We start from the raw sequence: 19,126 nt of genomic DNA on the forward strand, positions 1-19,126 counted from the left end.
TGAGAATAGTGTATATATGAATATGTTTTATATACAATATGCCCATAAATTTGGTATTCTCCTTGTGTCCTACACAGGGAGGGTACATGGCCAAACCAAACAACCACTTTAGAGATGGAGAAGTAAAGATAAATAACCAACAAGATTGTACTCTCAGAGAGATAAGCAGTTCATTCAACAAACTGTACCTAAAAGCCATTGCTCCACTCACTAGTATATTGATATATACACAAATGTACACCAACTTCATAACTTACTTTATGGCATGGATTCAAAGAAAGTTTGCAGATATGTTAGCATTGTAAAAACTGTACAGCAATGGCCAGCACATAGATTTTCCCATGGGAGCCAAGTTCTTGAATATCAATGCAGCTACTGTATCATATCAATCTGCTAATGCATGAAAAGAGAAAAGCATTGTAAAGAAATCTCAAAGTATTTTGCTTTAGTACTCGAGAGGGAAACCACTTACTCCAAGAGTAAGTTTAAAAAACGTACTCCACATCTTAGCCATCAGTTCTAAATAATATATATATATATATATATATATATAGTATATATACATATTTTAACAAAAATAATTTATAATTATTATATCTTTTTTATATGAATAAAATATGTAACATTAAAAATAAACTCTTCATAATTTAAAATTCCCACTTCTCTTTACAAATATATACATTCTTATGAAATCAAACAAAAGCAAATCTCTATACCTAGTTGGTGGAAGCTCCAACAGATGAGTTCTCACATCTAGATTATGTAACATGTTTGTCATGAAATCTGCTATCTAGTTTGCCTTTCTATGTATGTGAATACAACGATTGTCCATATTCTTCCTAACCAGGTTCTATTAATGTCCACCAAAGAAGCATAAGGATGGATATGATCACAATCATTATTAATCAAGTTAATTGCTACTTATGAATCACTTTAAGGATTATTTTCCTCAAACGTTTTACTCCCAGCTAGAGTTAGCATGGAGTAAGTACCCCACAATTATGCTCATAAAGTAGTAGATGTTCCCAAGTTCTTGGATAAGCCAAATAACCAAGTCATGTTTAGATCTAAGCACTCTAACCCATAGAGATGTAGGATTAGATATTAAACCCCAACCAAGTTTCATCACCAGAGACATGTTAAACTAATGCATTCTTTTCAAACCCAAACCACTTGCATCATTTGGTATGCAAACATTTTCCCAAGTTATTAGGTGTGTTGATCTCTGTTTGTTAGTTGTACTTTCGATAAAGTCGTGTTGAATGTTTCAAGCTTATAACACATCTCCTTAGACAAAATATTTGTCTGCATGCACTAAGTTGGAAGTGCTTCTATAACTGACTTTGCAAGAGTCACTCTAAGTGCAAAATTAAGCACATTAAAAGACTTGATATTTACATGAAGTAACATAATGTATGATCAAGTTGCAGATTTAATTTCCCAACCCTGTCATGCAAGTTCTTTCATCAAGAAAAGTCCATTTCAGACAATCATATGCCTCCAAGTCCACCTTAATAGCCAACCAACTTGGTTTACTTTTGAGTGTATGCAAAACTTTCTGAACAATTACAATATTAATTGAACTATGTCTCCCTAGAACAAAACTGCAGTGATTAGGAGATATTAGTTTCCCAATAATATTTCTAAGTCGACTAGTAATGATTTTTGTCATTGCCTAGATAACTTTGTAGAGTATGGATGACAATGTGTATTCAGACCTGTGATACACGAGATTTTAAGGCCCACTATGGAATGGGTTTGGGTCCGGGCGATGAGGTACCCAGACTCACGAGTACCTGGACTCACTATTTTTTCCTAAATATATATATATANAAATAAATCTAATGGTTTAGATCTACTCACTAATTCAAACCATTGGATTTCCCTAGAATTGGTGGCTAAGATGTGGAGTAAGTTTTTTAAACTTACACTGTGGATCCTCTCCCTTAGTACTCAATAGAAAGCATAAATTTAATAAAAAGAAAGATGAACAATCAAAACCACACTTGATACATTGTGCAGGTGATTGTTTCAGAGAATTACATGCAGGGCTCTACTCTAGTATATACCAAAACAAGTAAGGGCTAAAAACTAAGGGTCTGTTTGCGGGTTGGGTTTGAAGGGGAATGAAGGGAAATGGAAGGCTTCATAGCCATGAAACACACTAGTGAGATGACTCTAAAGTCTTCCATTTTCCTTTTTCCCCCTCCAAAACTCAACTCGCAAATAAACCCTAAATAATTTGTGTATGTTTAAGAAGTAGAAAGCAACCTTCCAATTGCAATAAAAATAAAATATTGAAATTGTACCAAAAAATTGACCAAATCATGCAAAGAGCAAACCTGAATGTGATGTTATAAGACACTGTGGATAAGATCCTTTGATTAGTCAAGGGTCTGCGTAATACATAAGCATTTCTAGAACCCGGTCAAAATTCTGCTCTCACAAAGGTGACCAACATACAATGCTTCAGAATGCACGAAAGGAGGGAAAGAAAGCAAAGCCAGAAGATATGCTAATTCACATTCCGACCTTGACATTATTACAAAACATGTAAATTTTGTTCTAAATCTGGAAGAAGGTACCAAGAGTAGTCTGCCCAAGAACCTTGGAACTTCGGTCAAGACCATGAGAAGCAACCTATGCAAAAATAAATTACCATTTTTTGTCAATTGATGTGAGATTGAATGGCAGATGAGGGTGAAGAATATTTCGTTACCATATAGGTCAAAACAGCGTAACGTTCCTCATTCAGGTAAAGTGGCTTGCCTCGATTCATCTCAAAATCCTAAAATAAAGAACATTACAAATAAATAGAAATATGATTCTTAAGAACTTCAAGCTTCAGTTACACCGCAAGAACCTAAATCCTGACAACTTATACAGAATTCCAAAACAAGCAACCATGAATGATGAGAAATTATTTTCTTCGCTGAAATTGTAGAGGTTTGGTGGAGAAGAGAAGAGATAGAATCTGAATATATTGATTTTATTATGAGATGAGAACTGTTTGGTCACTAACTTAATACACCCTTTTATAATAATAAAAATAATCTAGGTCAAGCACTATTGTAATACAAATAGTATAAGTAAACTACTTACATAATAATAAGAGACCTAATACTATAAGAATCTTACATTCTAGCATACTTAATTTTCTTCACATTCTCTAGTAGGCTTAGCGCAACCATAAGGTTGTTTGCCTTGTGACCTGAAAGTCATTCGTTCAAATCCTGGAAGCAACCTCCTCACTTGCGAGGATAAGGCTGCGTATATCTACCTTCCAAAACCCCACTATGAGGAAGCCTCATACACTGGGGTGACCTCTTTTCTCTAATGGCCATCAACAAATAAAATAAACACACTGTTTTATCAAAAAAAATAAAACTAAATCAACACAGAACAAATATCAGGTTGACAACTTTAACCCTCTCTCTGCTCTTTACTCTTTCAAGACAACATGTTGCCTATTCAACCTAAGGGCTTTATGACTTATAATATATAAATAACCTTCTGAGAAGTTTCTATTTAAATATTATAAAACAAGGCACAATAATATTTAGAAAACAATGTGAAACAAAAAATGACAACCTCATCCCTTAACTAAAAGGATTAGAGACAAATTCATTGTTACTTAGTACTTCATCTAAAAGCACACTGTTATCAGTTTAGCACTTAATTGGTTACTGAAACAAATTCCAACAAAGTTCCTTGATCCTAGAAGCCAGGCCCGAGACTCCCCAAATAAATAATTTCACTCAGCATCTTAATGATAAGACATAAAAGGGAAATCAAAGTCAAATTAAACTTTCGAAGGGAAACGCACCTCCTCACCAAAAGCATCCAGATATGGAGAAGGCCAGGGGGCCTGACGTGCAGATCTCTGTAGTATGATTGTTGTTCTCTGTCAATAAAAACACAACCCGTTATTCTCTTGCTATCCAAGCAAATAAGTAACTAAATGGAAAATGAAGAACATGAGGAGCCTGGACAAGACAACTCAAGTGGATCAGTGATCCAGGACTCAAGTTTAAACAAATATTCCCACATACCCTAATCAATAGAAACACTCCAGTACCAGCTCCGCAGGTTGCCGCATGAGTTTGACATCCACTTTCCCTTAAAATGTAAAAAAAGGAAATGCTTTCAAATTTTCACTAACAAATAAGGCCTCGGAAGAATAAATGAACCAAACTAAAATGAAAGTGTTAACTTGAAAATAAGGCCTAAAAAAATATAACAACTAAACAATATTTGAACAAAATTATAAATGTACAGCGGTTAACACTCCTAGGTTGACTCTTATGTAATAAGTCTACATAAATCAACAGAGTATATCACGTAATGTAAGTAAAATCAAGCTGTGTATAATGACAAACTTCTCAATCAACCTTTTAAATTAGAAAGAAATACTTCACAGATAAAATATTTACACCTATAACGGTCAACTATCATTCTTTCCAGCTTGGCATCAATTTGAAATCTTAATGCTATTATTGTTTCCTAATTCTACCTTAAATATTTTACTATATTTGTTAACTATAATTAAGAGGATGAGGTAGTGCAAAGAAAATGAATGTTTATATGTTAAATGAATCTTTACACATTTGTTCACCGGATGAACCTTTATATACTCCAATAATAAAATTGGTAGAAAATGAACCTGCAGCATGACTTCCAACTAGGGGAACACAATCTACCACACAGCAGGCACAATGCAGGCTCATGAAGCGTAGATTCACATTCAGGGCAGCGCTGTTTGATGCACCTGCTCATGAATAGAGAATGTATGAATCGTAAAAATAGTAACAAGGTGCCTTACATAACACATACAAAACATAGTAATTAAAAATACCTCCGCAAAAGATCCTGGTAAACATTTGGCAATCTCATTAACTTAAATGGAACTGCAGGTGTTACATACATATTATGTTGAATACCATGAGATTCAAATTCCTTGAAAAAATGATGACACCAAATAGTGACCGATGATCTTGAAACTTCATCCTTGAGAACCACATCAAGAGAGGGAATTTTAAACATATGCTCAAGCTCTTGAATTTTGGTGACCTCAAACAGTTCAATATTGGCCCTGTCCATTGTGTCATTTGGGGCATTCCATGATCCATCCAACACAATTTCCTCATCAGAAAAGGGTGCCGGGATGGAAGAATGGAGTATTTTCCATAACAGTGCACACCTTCGCAAATAAGGGAAAGTAAACCTCCGAATTGCATCTTTAATATCAACATTAGGATCAAAATAGTTTGACATGAAGTACTGCTGGTCACATCCAGATTCACTGATAATTTTATATATATCAGTAATCAGGCAATTCGAAATGCCTGATTCACTTGGTTTATGCTGAGATTTCTCACAATACAAAATTATGGCCTGCATCCAGATTAAAATGGACTAGGTAATATACACTGAAACAGTGAAAATGCCATTTAATTAAGTTGGGGAGAGCAAAGTAACCAACCTGTGTTACAGCTACTATATAGAAAACATGCACAAGGGATAACAAAGATTCTTCACATGACAAAAATGGGTATGGTAGACAAAAGAGAATCCACATCAATGTTGAGAAAGGGTCATGGGCAAGTATAGGATCTGAAGACTGTTTCCAAAAGCGTATGTCGATGTTTGAGAGGTCCATTTCAATATGCTTTAAGATAGACAACATATCACCTGTAAATATATAGATAGCTCATAGCAGTAACAAAATAGTACAATCAGCAACAGACACAAACACTGCAGAAATTAAAATAAAAGCTTGAGAATAAACTCGAGCAAAATTCTCTAGCATGCACAAAAAAGAACGGGAACTAAGAACAAGAACTATACCTCTCCCAGACATGTCATTATTTGCAAAATGCAGGGAAACCCCTGAGCAAATTGATTCCACAAAGAGCTGAATACCTATGAATCTTTGAAGCACATGAAGAGAGTTTTTAGTCCGTGTCTTCTGAACAAGTTTCAGAAACAAGGATAGAATAAAGCCACTAGAAGATTTGAGTTCTTCATGCATGGCACTAAGAGCAAAGTTTGGAGTAAAGGAAGTCCTTCCACAACGTGCAGCAATCTCCATTGACATCAAGGAGTACTTAAGAGTGTCCCACATCAGCATTGAGTGGTTTAATCTGGCAAATTTTGATAACTTATCTTGTTTGCCTGGGAAATATATTTTAGAAAGCACCCGGGAGAAAGTTTCAAGATTTGGTCTAGTGCTATCAATCTGCCGCAAAGGAATTGCTTTCAGGAATTTATCTTTCCCAACTGTACTGGCAGCAGATCGCAAGAGCTTCAAGGCTTGCTGAAGGCGGAGTGAATGAGTCACTTCATTAGATTCAGCTAAAGGGGCTTCTGTAGGTATTGAACCAATGCCTAAGCCAATAGAATGCTTCAAAGACTTCTGTAATTCTCCAGGTAAAGTAGGCAGGACACAATTTACAAGTCGTCGACACACTGGGCAGAGGAACTCTCCCTTAAAAAAGAGAACTTCAAATCATAACCTATATAGTTTTCATCAACCCATACAAAATGCAAAATAATATTTGAAGATAACTTCTACCTGATCGGGGTCAACAATATGTCCTCCTTCAAAAACAATTCTTCTGACAAATCTGTCAAAACGGTATTGAAGTTTATTAAAGCATCCCATGTAATAGCTCACTATATCAACAATAATCCCTCCCTTGTGAGGTTATTTGACCACCTATTCATTACAGTTTTATTATTTCTGCATAAAGTTTCTGTCCTTATGATTCTATGCTCAAACTTATTTTAGGAGGTGATAAAAAATTGTCAAAGTGGCTTGAGATTACTTTAGGCTTCTTTTGTTCAATTTATTCTTAGAGAAATAATTAGAAAGTGCAAAGAAACTGACTTTTCCGTACCTGTGAACTTCATATAAACAAAAGAATGCTCATTCTATGAAAAAGGCAAGAGTCAAGAAATAAAAGTATTGCTGCAAATATTGCCAATGAATTTTGAAATTTTAAGCATCACTTATTCAGAGTAAATTTACTCAAGAATGCAACAGTTAAAAACAAGGATTTGAACAAGGGTTGGTTGATCTCAAAAGATCAGTCCAAGACAATTCAAATGTGCCCAAAAAAGTGACTAGGAGAGGCATTCAAAGATAATAAATATAAGATAACTATAGATGAAACATACCTTTCTTTTAATGAAGACAAATATCGGTCAAGGCACCCTTCATGTACTGCATGCCCACATGAAGAAAGATGAACTCCATCACAATCTGTAGGGCCAAATCCATCATATGATGGATGCTGTGATGTCGATTCCACATAAGTATTCTCACTACAAGCGATTTCAGATGCAGAAGAGCTTTCTGACATCTCTCTCACAAGATCGCCTGTATATTTCCCGAGCAACACAGATTCGGTATCTATTATAATATTTGTATCCCCTCCGGTTCTTGGAACTTTCTCATCCTCATTCATCAGATTTGAAGACGACACAAGATCACGCATTTCCTCCCAGATGGAGAAGTACATACTATCTTCTAAATTGTCAAAAGTATATGCTGTCTTTTCTTTTTCATCAATAGATGTGTCTAGGAGCTGAAAGTTTCCCAAAGTTGGGAACTGATTCTTGACATATTGCAGAAAAGCATTAACTTCCCCAGGATCCCCACTAGAAGCTAGTTCATTGGCAGCAATCTGAACTAACTGAGTTAAGTGGGAAGATGAAGTTGATCCTGAACTACTTGAGTTCCAGTTTATAACCGATGTATCTGCCATCTTAGTGGTGGTAGGCATGTGTTCTTTATCTGATCGGCAAAGTTGAGCCCAAGATGGGGGACCCTTGTCAACAGAACTCACAAGCCTAGATTTCTTAAAAATGCAGAAAATAAAATGCATGAATTAGACCAGAGGGACTAAAATAAGTAACACTGAATTAAATTAGCAGAAGTGCAGTGCAACAAAATAGAACCTATACTTTATTAGCTCACAGCAGGTATACTACTACTATATTGCAAAAATACCTGAAGAAGAACCAAAAACGAAATTGGATGCTCTGAACTGTGGTCATGGCATAGGGAGCAAACAACTTGTTTAGATTCTTCAGCATCAGTGTCTAAGTCACCTTCTTGATGACCAACTTGAGAACTATTAGCAACAGTGGAATCAATGCTGGCCAAAAATTTTGTTTGCTGGGCTCTCATCTTTTCCTGCATTAGAAAGAGGAGTAAACCAAGATACTGATTCAGACAGTGAAGGCAGTTAAATTGGCGCAACAGAACTGGCTGGTTTGATAAAAAAAAGTAAATAAAGCATGGGTAACTGGTAACATTTACAATCAAATGCCTTCCCTTAGCCTGTCAACTACACAACCAGAAGATATTCAAAGCATATGTCTTCCAAGATATTCAACAATTTTAATATTCTAATAATTAATACAACTCCTCAGATTACTCTTGCAAGAAAAACAAATGAAAAACAGAAAACAGAATATACATATATACAGTGATCTACCATTATTGCAGCCTGCCTCTCTCGAGCTTTTGCTTTGCGTTTCTCACTATCAGAAGCTGAAAATGAGACACTTGAGTCTCTAGTTGGACAGCATTCAGAAATATGACTCACAACTTTAGGGGCAAGTTTTTGCAACTTAGTCATGCACCTGTGGTCAATCTCGGCAAATTTCTTTAGTAAACTTTCAATTAAAGATGATACACTGAAACCACCTGCTTCTACAAAGTTGTCTGCAGTTTCCTTCCTGTTCATTTCCATCAACACAACAAGAAGTGACAACAAGCTTTGTTCGCCAACACCATAAAAAGCATCTGCATCAATAATTTCTACAGAGTAGGCTATTATAGGAATTTGGGCCACATCATGACATGTATTCTCACTAGATTCTTTCTGCTGAAAGCAGATATCTAATGATAATGATAGCAAATGCAGTGCAGGTAAAAGAACATCATCAGGAGCACGAGATTCAGCAGATTTAAAAGTAAAAACAGCATAGAATAGCACTGCACGGATAATCTGCAGAACAACTTTGCAGGTGGCTATTCTGGCTATCCCCTTCAGAGGAGGATGAATGTTGGTCCAGCGGGGCAACTGAGTGGTTAATGCAGAGCCACCACAGAAACGTAAGTATCTTTCTTCAGCAACTTGTAAATCCTTCGAGTTCCAACGTGGATGATACAAATCCAATTCTTTCCAAAAGGGCCACCTCAGAGAATACATGCCCTAAAGTAACATGAAAATCTAGGTGAAATATAAGCTAAATGATGAACGTGAGAATTTTTCATAAAGAGTATGCCAAACCTGATTAAAGCCAGATGGATTAGAATAAACAGCAACAGTATCCAAAATGTCTTGAAGCTCTTCAAACTTAGAGAGATCACGAGGAAGAGACTTCACTAATTGACTATGAGTAGCATCTCCAATGGCTAACTTATAAATTAATTCTCTTTTCAAACTTTCAGCAGTAGTTAGCCCACAAAAGCGCCTTTCTTTTACTATCTGAATAATAAGAGTAAGCATTTCCTGGGCTAAAACAGGTTCATACCTGTAAAATGTAAAAAAGAAAGCAGTCATTAGTGAACAAGTTATCTTAACAAGATCAGACAGATAGACAAAAAATACATGGTAGGAGCAATATATGAGCAGAACACAACAGAACACAGGTAAAATTTGGCTTTCATTGGTATTTTAACCTAAGCTTCCACAAATATGAGGTAATGATTAGACACCAATAAAAGGACACAAGTAAAACTTTAATATTTGTATTGTGATTTTTGTAACCGTTTTGGTCATGACGTGGCAATGTGCTATTATGCGCCCTATGGTTACAGTCCTCTCTCCTTTGCCCCTCGAAATGTTGGAGCTTCTCTATGCCCATCATCCTTCACACAAAATGGGTTGGGCCATCTCTCTTCATTTAATTTCACACATGGACCTCCTCAAGCCCACTTTCCTTCATACACTGATCAATTATACTCTCCTCCTTCACATTTTCCTCCAACTGCAGCACATTATACATTTGGGCCTCCTTCATCTCAGTCTCTTCTTGGACCTGGTCCTCCCTCATCTGTTCCTTATGGTGTCAACTCTTCTCGAGGACTAACCTATCCTCCTTCTTCTTACACACCACATGCCATGACAGCAAATGTTGAAGCTCCCAAACCTTCTACCTGGTATCCAGATTCGGGAGCCACAAATCATCTCACCTCAGATGTTGGTCTCGTTCATACTCCTACTGAACGGTTTGGTCTGGATCATATATTCATGGGTAATGATCATGGTATACCTATTTACTCCACAGGGACTTCTCAGTTTACTTCTACTTCTTCAATTTCTTTTTCTTTACATAATCTCTTACATGTTCCTCAAATTACGAAAAAGCTTCTTAGTGTTTCGCAATTTACCAAAGATAATCACTGTTATTTTGAGTTTCATGTTGACAAATGTTTTGTGAAATCTCAGGTTTCTAATAAGCTTCTTCTTCAAGGTTCTATAACCAAAGGTGGCTTGTATGTGTTTCATGATCTTATACCCAGCTATGTCTCTCGTTCTAGTTGTTCCGTTGCTTCTGGTTTAAATAAATTTGTTGATACCGTGAATGATTCTGTTGATAATTGTAATGGACTTCCTCTATGTTTAGGTCTTTTCAGTTGTGGCATTGTAGACTTGGTCATCCTCATGAGGCCATTGTCTATAATGTCTTGAAACATTGTAATGTTTCCCCATTGCAATAAAGACTTTACTGATTTTTGTAATGTGTGTTGTATGGGCAAAGCTCACAAATTAAATGCTCCTTTGTCTTCTAATGTTTACCATAAACCTTTTGAACTTGTGTTTGTTGACTTATGGGGACCTGCACCTTAGTTCTCATATTCGGGTTTTCTATATTACTTCATTATAGTTGATGCTGACTCTAGATTTACTTGGATGTTCCTTATGAAACAAAAGTCTGATACCTTGTCTCTATTTCAAATGTTTATACAATTAGTCAAAACTCAGTTTGGTACAATCGTTAAGGCTGTACAAAGCGACTTTGGTGGTGAATTTAGACCTTTCACCACCTATCTTCAGTCCTTAGGCATACAACACAGATTGTCTTGCCCTCGCATTCACCATCAACAAGGTACTATGGAAAGGAAGCATAGGCATATAGTTGAGACATGATTGACACTCCTGTCTCATGCTAAGCTTCCTATGGACTATTGGGAGTTTGCCTTTATGGTTGTTGTGTATTTGATTAATAGGAATCCTACACCCACTTTACAACATCAATCTCCTTACCAGAAATTGTTTGGTACTGTCCCTGATTACAAGTTTCTCAAAATCTTTGGGTGTTCTTGTTTTCCTCTTCTTAGACCCTACAACAAACATAAACTTGAACCTAGAAGTATTGAGTGTGTTTTCTTGGGTTACTCTCCTAATCATAAGGGTTATAAATGTTTATCCCAAAATGGTAGACTTTATATTTCAAAGGATGTTATTTTTAATGAACATTCATTTCCCTTTCAAAAATGGTCTTCCTGCCTTGTCATCCTCTATCAACTCCCTTGTTTCTTCTCCTCCGACCTCAATTTTCTTACCCCCCTACCCTTGTTTCACCTTCTAATATTCCTACAAGTTCCACTCCTTCTCTATCCACTTCAATGTTTTCTCCCTCTTTATCTAGTCTCATCACTTCTCCTATACATGTGTCTGATTCTAGGGATGCCTTCTTCTTCCACTCATCCAATGCAAACAAGGTCTAAGTCTGGGATTTTTAAAACCATTGTTCCTAGGGTTCTCCTCACTCAATGTGAACCTGTTAGTGCCAAATCTGCTCTTGTTGATCCTGTTTGGAAGCAAGCTATGTAGGAAGAGTACAATGTTCTTCTTGCTTTGGGAACATGGTCTCTTGTCCCTTTACCTCATGACAAACAAGCTATTGGTTGTAAATGGGTTTCTCGAATCAAAGAAAACCATGATGGATCTATTCACAATACAAAGCAATGTTAGTTGCCAAGAGTTTTCATCAAAAGTTCGGCATTGACTAAACTGATATTTTTTCACCGGTAGTTAAACCCATTACCATTAGCATTCTCTTGACCCTTGTTGTTACTCATCAATGGCATATTGAACAACTTGATATCAATAATGTCTTCTTAAATGGAGTTCTCAATAAAGAGGTTTACATGCAACAACCTTCTGGTTTTCAACACAGTGACAAATCCTTAGTATGCAAACTTCACAAAGCAATTTATGGTCTCAAGCAGGCTCTAAGACAATGGTTTATGAAGCTTAAGTCTACACTCCTTACTCTTGGTTTTATGGTCAGCAAATGTGACAATTCTCTCTTCATGCTTACTTCATCTTCATCTCAGCTCTTTGTTCTAGTGTATGTTGATGACATCATTGTCACTGGCTCTTCTTCTTCTCAAGTGCACAAGGTCATTCAAGATCTTAGTTCCTCCTTTGCTCTCAAACAGCTTGGTAAACTAGATTACTTTCAAGTTCTAGGAATTGAAATCAAGCATCTCACTAATGGGTCTCTTCTCATGTTCCAATCAAAATACATTAGAGATCTCCTTGATAGAGCAAATATGGGTACTGCTAAACCTGTGACAGCACCTATGACAAGCAGTTGCAGACTCACTAAAGAAGGGGATGACTTCTATGTTGATCCCACCTTTTATAGGTCCATTGTTGGTGCTCTTCAGTATGCAATAATCACTAGACCTGATATCACTTACAGTGTCAATAAAGTCTGTCAATTTCTTAGCCAACCTCTCAACTCTCATTGGGCAGCTGTGAAAAGGATCCTTAGATGCCTTCAAGGCACTGTCTCTTGTGGTATGTTTCTTCAAAAGGTTGTTGTCTTTGCTCCTCTTCCTATCACAGCCTTTTGTGATACTGACTGGGCTTCTGATGTGGATGATAGAAAATCAATTTCAGGAGCCTGCATCTATCTTGGTCCTCACCTAATTACTTGGTGGTCCAAAAAGCAGAACACAATTTCTAGGTCAAGCACAGAGGCTAAACATAGGAGTCTCGCTTTGGCTGCTCAAGAGCTAATGTGGGTTGAGTCTCTTTTACAAGAGATCAAGTTTTCATATTCAACTCCTATCATATTGTGTGACAATTTGAGTATAGTTGCCATGTCACATAACCATGTTCTTCATAATAGAACCAAGCTCATTGAACTTGATCTATACTTTGTTCGTGATAAAATTCAAAACAAGACTTTGCTTGTTGGCCATGTGCCTTCTGATCTTCAAACTGCTGATGTCCTTACCAACCCTCTTTCTACTGAGAAATTCACTAACTTCAGGAAGCAACTTCAAGTTAGAGATTACTCTAGTCTCGTCAAGCATCCTCAACACCCTCAAATTCAGGGGGGTATATTAGAATATACTTAGTTAGTTTTAAATTTGTTTTTGGTTTATATTAAAGTGAGGTAAAGGTTGTGATTGGCTTTACTATGCTGAGCTATCAAACCTTATATAAACCCTCCTTCCCTCCTTTTGTAACTGATTAAGTTTGAATAACAAAACAGATTCAGTTTCATCTTCTTCTTCTTTCTTTCTCTCTCTCTCTTCTCTCTCTAAACGGTTATTCTTATAAAGATATATAACTGAAGGGCATCCACCAACACCTTATTCGTTTCAAAGCATTGGTTCCTGACTTGGCATAAAAAACAATGGAGTGACCAATAGGCTTCTAAAAGCATGATAATGAAAAAGGTCCAATCAAGAAAATAGTTTTATCTTTCAAGAACTTATATGCATTGATTTCCTATAATACTGTGTAATGTGTATTCTAAGAATTTCAAATAACAGATATGCATGAAAAGGTTGTCATGTTGCAAATGATAAGGACATACTCGCTAGACCGTTCAAGATTTAGAGACAAGTAGTTTGACAATCCAAAGCGATCTAGAATTCTACTGACATATTGATCTTCTGGAGCCAATGCAGCACAACACTGAAGAAGAAATAGATCAAGCTCCAAACCTTGTTCAGACCTGTAGAAGTAAATAAATACTATAACATTATATGATGGATGGACTATATTCCATAGATACAGCAATAGAAGTGACTTACCAGCGTACTGATCTATACCATTCATAAGATAGTAAAGCAGCATCTCCATTTTTCCGCCACATTCCAGAATGAACTTCAGCACAAAATACTCTAATCCGCAGTGGATGCTCCATTATAAAGGAAGAGAAACCATGAGGATGAGTTCCACGTAAAGCACTCTCGAAGAAGTCAACGCAGATTGTTGACAATGAGTTAGTAGAACAATCATCAGTCACATCTTGCACTTGAGATTTATTAAAATATATTCTTAGTGCCTTCTGTAACAACATAGATAGCAATCTATGAAACGGAATGTGTAGAGATATATCTTGTGAACTAACATCATAGACAATATGTGGCCAATCAGGTGATGATAGAAAACGTAGACCATCTAATTCTGCAGGAAAATCCTCTTCCATTGCATTTTTATCAAAACCAAGATAAGTGCTGGTGTTTTCACAATCAATTTCACCATTTTTTTTCAGTTTACCATCCTTCACTGCATTTTTACCCATTTCCGAGCCATCAAGACAGAAATCAGAGCATCGCTTACCATAATCTTCACTTGAACTTGCAAGCTTACCAAAAGTATATTTACCCCTTCTGAAATTAGATATTGTTCTCTTAAATGCTGAAAAATTGCCATCATAGACACTATCACTGTTAAACATGTTAGGAAGTACACCTGGGGTATTCTCAACTCCCAACCAATGCTCAATAGCCCTTAAACACTCATATATCAACCAAGTGACAGAATGTGGAAGATGGAAATGAGAAGAGGCGTCAGACTTTATCTCAGGAACCTTTGGTGAAGCAAAGGCACTGTTACTACTGGTCACGCAACATGCAGAGCTTTCCTGGGATAGCCGCCCTACCTTCATATTTCTTACATTATCTCCATCATCTGATTCATGCTTTTCTGAGATCCAAACAATTTCATCCTCCATCCCTCCCTTGCTGGAATCAGAGAATGCCCCACCCACCAATAGAGAATGAATATTGGCAATAGAGTGGCCTAAAAAAAAAGGGAAATGGACATTTTCAGTTTCTTCTTCTATATGCTGACCTGTTTCTCGCTTCGAAGGATTCATCCCTTGCACAAAGGACAGGAGTCTCATCCACGTTCTTGAGATATCCTGCTGGTCATTGGCTACATATCTGGGCACCACCACATGGCTCATAACAAAACGAATATCTTCGACAACACGTATTGTTGTCTCATACAAATTTGCCCACTTGGAAATCTGCAAAAGGATTCAATATTTACTTAACAAAGCATCATGAAAGCATGATTAAAAAACATAATTATAAAAAGTATAGCTACATTTCATTAATATAAAATCCTTAACCAATTCTACAGCGACAAACAGTCATTATGCTTGCGCATGTGAACATTATAACTATCAAATTATTACTTTAAAGATGTGCATTGGCAGTAGAAAAATTATATTTTATCAAATAAAAAAAGGTACTAAATCATTACCTGCAAGCGACCATTTTCTGAACAAGAATTGAAAATTTTCTCTAAACATCCCAACTGCATGGCTAGTAGGTTGATTTCCTTCACAAGACGTGGTGTAAGGGTGGGCACTGTAAGTATTTGCACAGAGAATGTGGACAGTAGAGGGTACTTCTTTAGAGGGAGGTCACTGCACTCTTCTATGGCTTCATTTACAACAGTTGGATAGTAAGTGAGAAAAACCTTGGCAAACTCATACTTAAAAATAGGTTCACCCAATAATTTCAAGAGTAGCTCATGGAGTTTCCTTACAACAACATCAGTTAAAAACCTCTCAGCTCTCACTAGGATGTTCAATAAACCAGTAGAAGAGAACAATGACCTAGCAACAAAACTGAGCAAACTCTCACTATGCTTGCAAAATTCTAAAAGCATATCAACTACAGCAAAAGTTAGCTCATTTCCAACCGTCTTTCTTTCTGCAGACATGGCAGAATCACTCGCAAACTTTAGTCTGCCATTCCAACAAATAAAAAGAGAACCAAGCACAGGTGCAACAGAGTTTGATAATTTCTCTGGAAGGGGCTGTATCTGCTCGGCACCCTTATGCTTCGAGCAGAAACCCTTACGTTGCCACGCCGTCACATCCCCACAATCACAACACCCACCACCTGTGTATATAACAAAGTAATCGTGGCCCTTGTGATCCCCATTTTCAAAACAAGGAACACAAATTGCACAAGTCGGATCGTGCTCACAGGTCCTGCACCTGTAAGCTATATCATTATGTCCCCAAACAGACCCACACACGCCCCTCTGCCCAACAGACATCTCAGAAAGGCCTTTCAGGGCAGCACCAGGATCGCCCTCAAACATTAGCCACTGCAACCACATCATGCTATGACGGAAAGTCTTCTTCATAGTAACACCCATCGGCAATTTCTTTGAGCCCGGTTTAGAATCCGGTAATGCTTCACCCACTTCCACATCAGTAGGCAATATAACAGACACCAGCTCAGGTATCAGCTCCCTCTTATCCTTAACAAAAGCAACCAAACCAGGTTGGTCAAGCTGCTCCTCAGGAACTCCGAAGTGAGCAAGCTTCTGAAACATGCCAAAACCATACATTGACATGAAAAATTCACCATAATTTAAACAAATAAAAAAATATCAATAAGATTCATTGGTGAACAAAATTGAGCCAACTCAAAAGGGGAGAACAAATTACAATAACCTAAAATAATCAATGAACACTAGAAGTGCCAGAATCAACCACTAAATGTGAATTTGAAGAAAACCTCATAATTGAACAGACTTATAAAGCATGCTTAACACACACATTAACATGGAAAACTCATCAACATAAAAATTAAACAAATACACAATATAAAAAATCTTCATTTGTGAACAAAAACATATCAAACTTAAAAGTGGGAAACACCTAACAATAACTTAAATCAATCAATGAAAACTCAATCATTCAAAAAATCTAAATTAATCAGTGAAATAAACACTAATCGAGTATGAATTTGAGTAAAAAAACTAGAATCAGAGAAGGAGAGTCGTTACCTTAACAATTCGATCACGGGGTTTCAGTGTTTGGGAACCAGAGGGTGAATCGATTTCCATATCATCGGCCATGAGAGAGTGACAGAGAAGAAAACAAGAGAGCGAAAACCAAAACCAAAGGCTTCGCTACACAAGTTTTGTTGATTCTGAGAATTGAAGAAGCAATTTCGATTCTCAATTTATAGCTTATAGTAGAAGAAAAGATGAACCATTTTGAAAACCCTAATTGCATTTCTGAAAATCCATAAATTTTGATGTGAGATACTGAGCCATTGGTAAAAGATGAAGATGATACTATATATAGCTATTATTACACTCATTTAGGTGTCTTCTTCTCTTCATCTTCATGTTTCATTCATTCACTAATTTTTATATTATTTTTTATTCCAATTTAATTATTACAATGAAGGGATTCACTTAATATAGAAATAAGCTCACAATCAGTCCATCTAAATCATTGGATTTTTCATAGAATGAATGTTTGAAATGTAGAGTAAGTTTTTTTTAATTTACTATTGGAGTAAGTGAATCATCTCCTCTCTTTTTTAATATCGAATTGAGTTTTTTTAGATGGTTGGTTGTCTTTTGTTGTGATGCGGAAGTAAGCTCACATAATTTGAATTTATCATTAGATTTTCATAGAATGAATGTTTGAAATGTAGAATAAGTTTTTTTTTAATTTACTATTGGAGTAAATGAATTCTCTCATTTTTTTAAATATCGAATTAAGTTTTTTTAGATAGTTGGTAAGGTTGGTTGTCTTTTGTTGTGATGTGGAAGTAACTGGTTAAAATCCTAAGTAGAAGTAGACTCTTCACATATATATCACTCTAGTACATAGGAGACTCGTATATTAAGTTGCCTTTTTTTATCAAAGTGAATTTTATCTAGTCTAACAAAATATATATTTTATACATGCGAGAAGAATTAAGCGATTGATAATAAATTTAAGAAATTTGAGTATTTATAAATTGTGTGAGCTTTATTGGTAGCATCAAGTGGATTTAACTTATGGTTGTATATGATAAGTTTGACATGGTAAATTTGAAATTAGAGTCCTCGATTTGAGCTTCATATCTTTAAATCTGCTTCTTATGAGGGGTTTAGTCATTATATTTGCAACTTCACTCATATAAACACATAAACCATAAATTGATTAGCATCAATCATGTGAGCTTTTTAAGATGATCACTCGTATATTTACTTTCATAAAGTAATTTGGATCCATTTGGGAGTTTTTTTACTTTAATTCCTTGGAAATAGTTAGGAATATCAAAGTCCTTTAGTGTGAATATCTAATTTAACTTTCTCACAAGATCTTAGGATTTGGTCCGAATATAATTATATTATCAACATAGACTAAAAAATAGTACATCACTCCCTAGACTTAGTATGATTGATTTATGAAAACTAACTAGCTATGTTCTCAAATAACAATAGTGGAGAAAATTTTGTATAAGGAGTGGTAATTGTCACAATACAACCATTTGTGATGATTCAAAAATGAATAAATGATGGTGTGAACATCTAATATTGTATGATTTATTTTGATACAAGAATAAACCAATGAATGAAGAGTATAAGTGCATTGTGTAATGTGTTATGTGCCTCTCTCTTATTTCCATTTTTTGTGTCTATGTCATCATGACACAATCTTTTCTTTAAGCTGCACCGCTCTATTATATGATGTTGGAGAGTCCAATATTGTAATATAAAAAGAACGAGATATTTTAATTTTAATTTTTTACTAAAAAATGATTCCAAATTATAGTCATTAAATATATTTGTTTACCACATGTCATAATCTCCATCCAATATTATTACTCTAAAAATTACTGTATTTTCACTCATTAAAGCTTTATGATACTTTTCTCGTTGCATTTTAATATCGTGGTTCAGATTCGTTGGATTTTAATCTTTTGTATTTTAATTAAAAAATCAAATTCAAAATTAAAGTTTTTTATAACTTTTAAATATTTTCTAATAAAAAAAATATTCATGTAATATCACGATTTGATTTCCTTATTTTCATTAAAAAA

At 35.7% G+C, this 19,126-nt stretch overlaps 1 protein-coding gene across 9 annotated transcripts; it reads right to left on the reverse strand.

Moving 5' to 3' along the window:
• On the reverse strand, nt 1-17,444 carry LOC109325230 (E3 ubiquitin-protein ligase PRT6-like). 9 transcript variants are annotated; one of them, XR_002105104.1, is made up of 19 exons: nt 17,088-17,444; nt 15,543-16,622; nt 14,081-15,303; nt 13,861-14,001; nt 9,306-9,549; nt 8,505-9,227; nt 8,015-8,200; nt 7,180-7,862; nt 6,575-6,626; nt 5,848-6,487; nt 5,483-5,691; nt 4,856-5,394; nt 4,664-4,768; nt 4,053-4,119; nt 3,827-3,904; nt 2,720-2,788; nt 2,533-2,640; nt 2,343-2,436; nt 1-390 (listed from the first exon to the last, which is right to left on the reverse strand). XR_002105104.1 is itself a non-coding variant. In XM_019557442.1 (18 exons), the coding sequence occupies exons 1-17, from the start codon at nt 17,157-17,159 to the stop codon at nt 2,566-2,568; spliced, it is 6,186 nt and encodes a 2,061-aa protein (XP_019412987.1). In that variant the 5' UTR covers nt 17,160-17,444; the 3' UTR covers nt 1-390; nt 2,533-2,565. The 9 variants fall into 9 exon arrangements, 4 of the variants coding, with proteins under 4 accessions (XP_019412987.1, XP_019412986.1, XP_019412988.1 ...); XR_002105105.1 differs by having other exon boundaries at nt 1-393; XR_002105106.1 differs by having other exon boundaries at nt 2,343-2,640; nt 14,081-14,576; nt 14,745-15,303; nt 17,088-17,443.

This window comes from Lupinus angustifolius, chromosome LG13, assembly GCF_001865875.1.
Source record: "Lupinus angustifolius cultivar Tanjil chromosome LG13, LupAngTanjil_v1.0, whole genome shotgun sequence".
Lineage (NCBI taxonomy): Eukaryota > Viridiplantae > Streptophyta > Magnoliopsida > Fabales > Fabaceae > Lupinus > Lupinus angustifolius.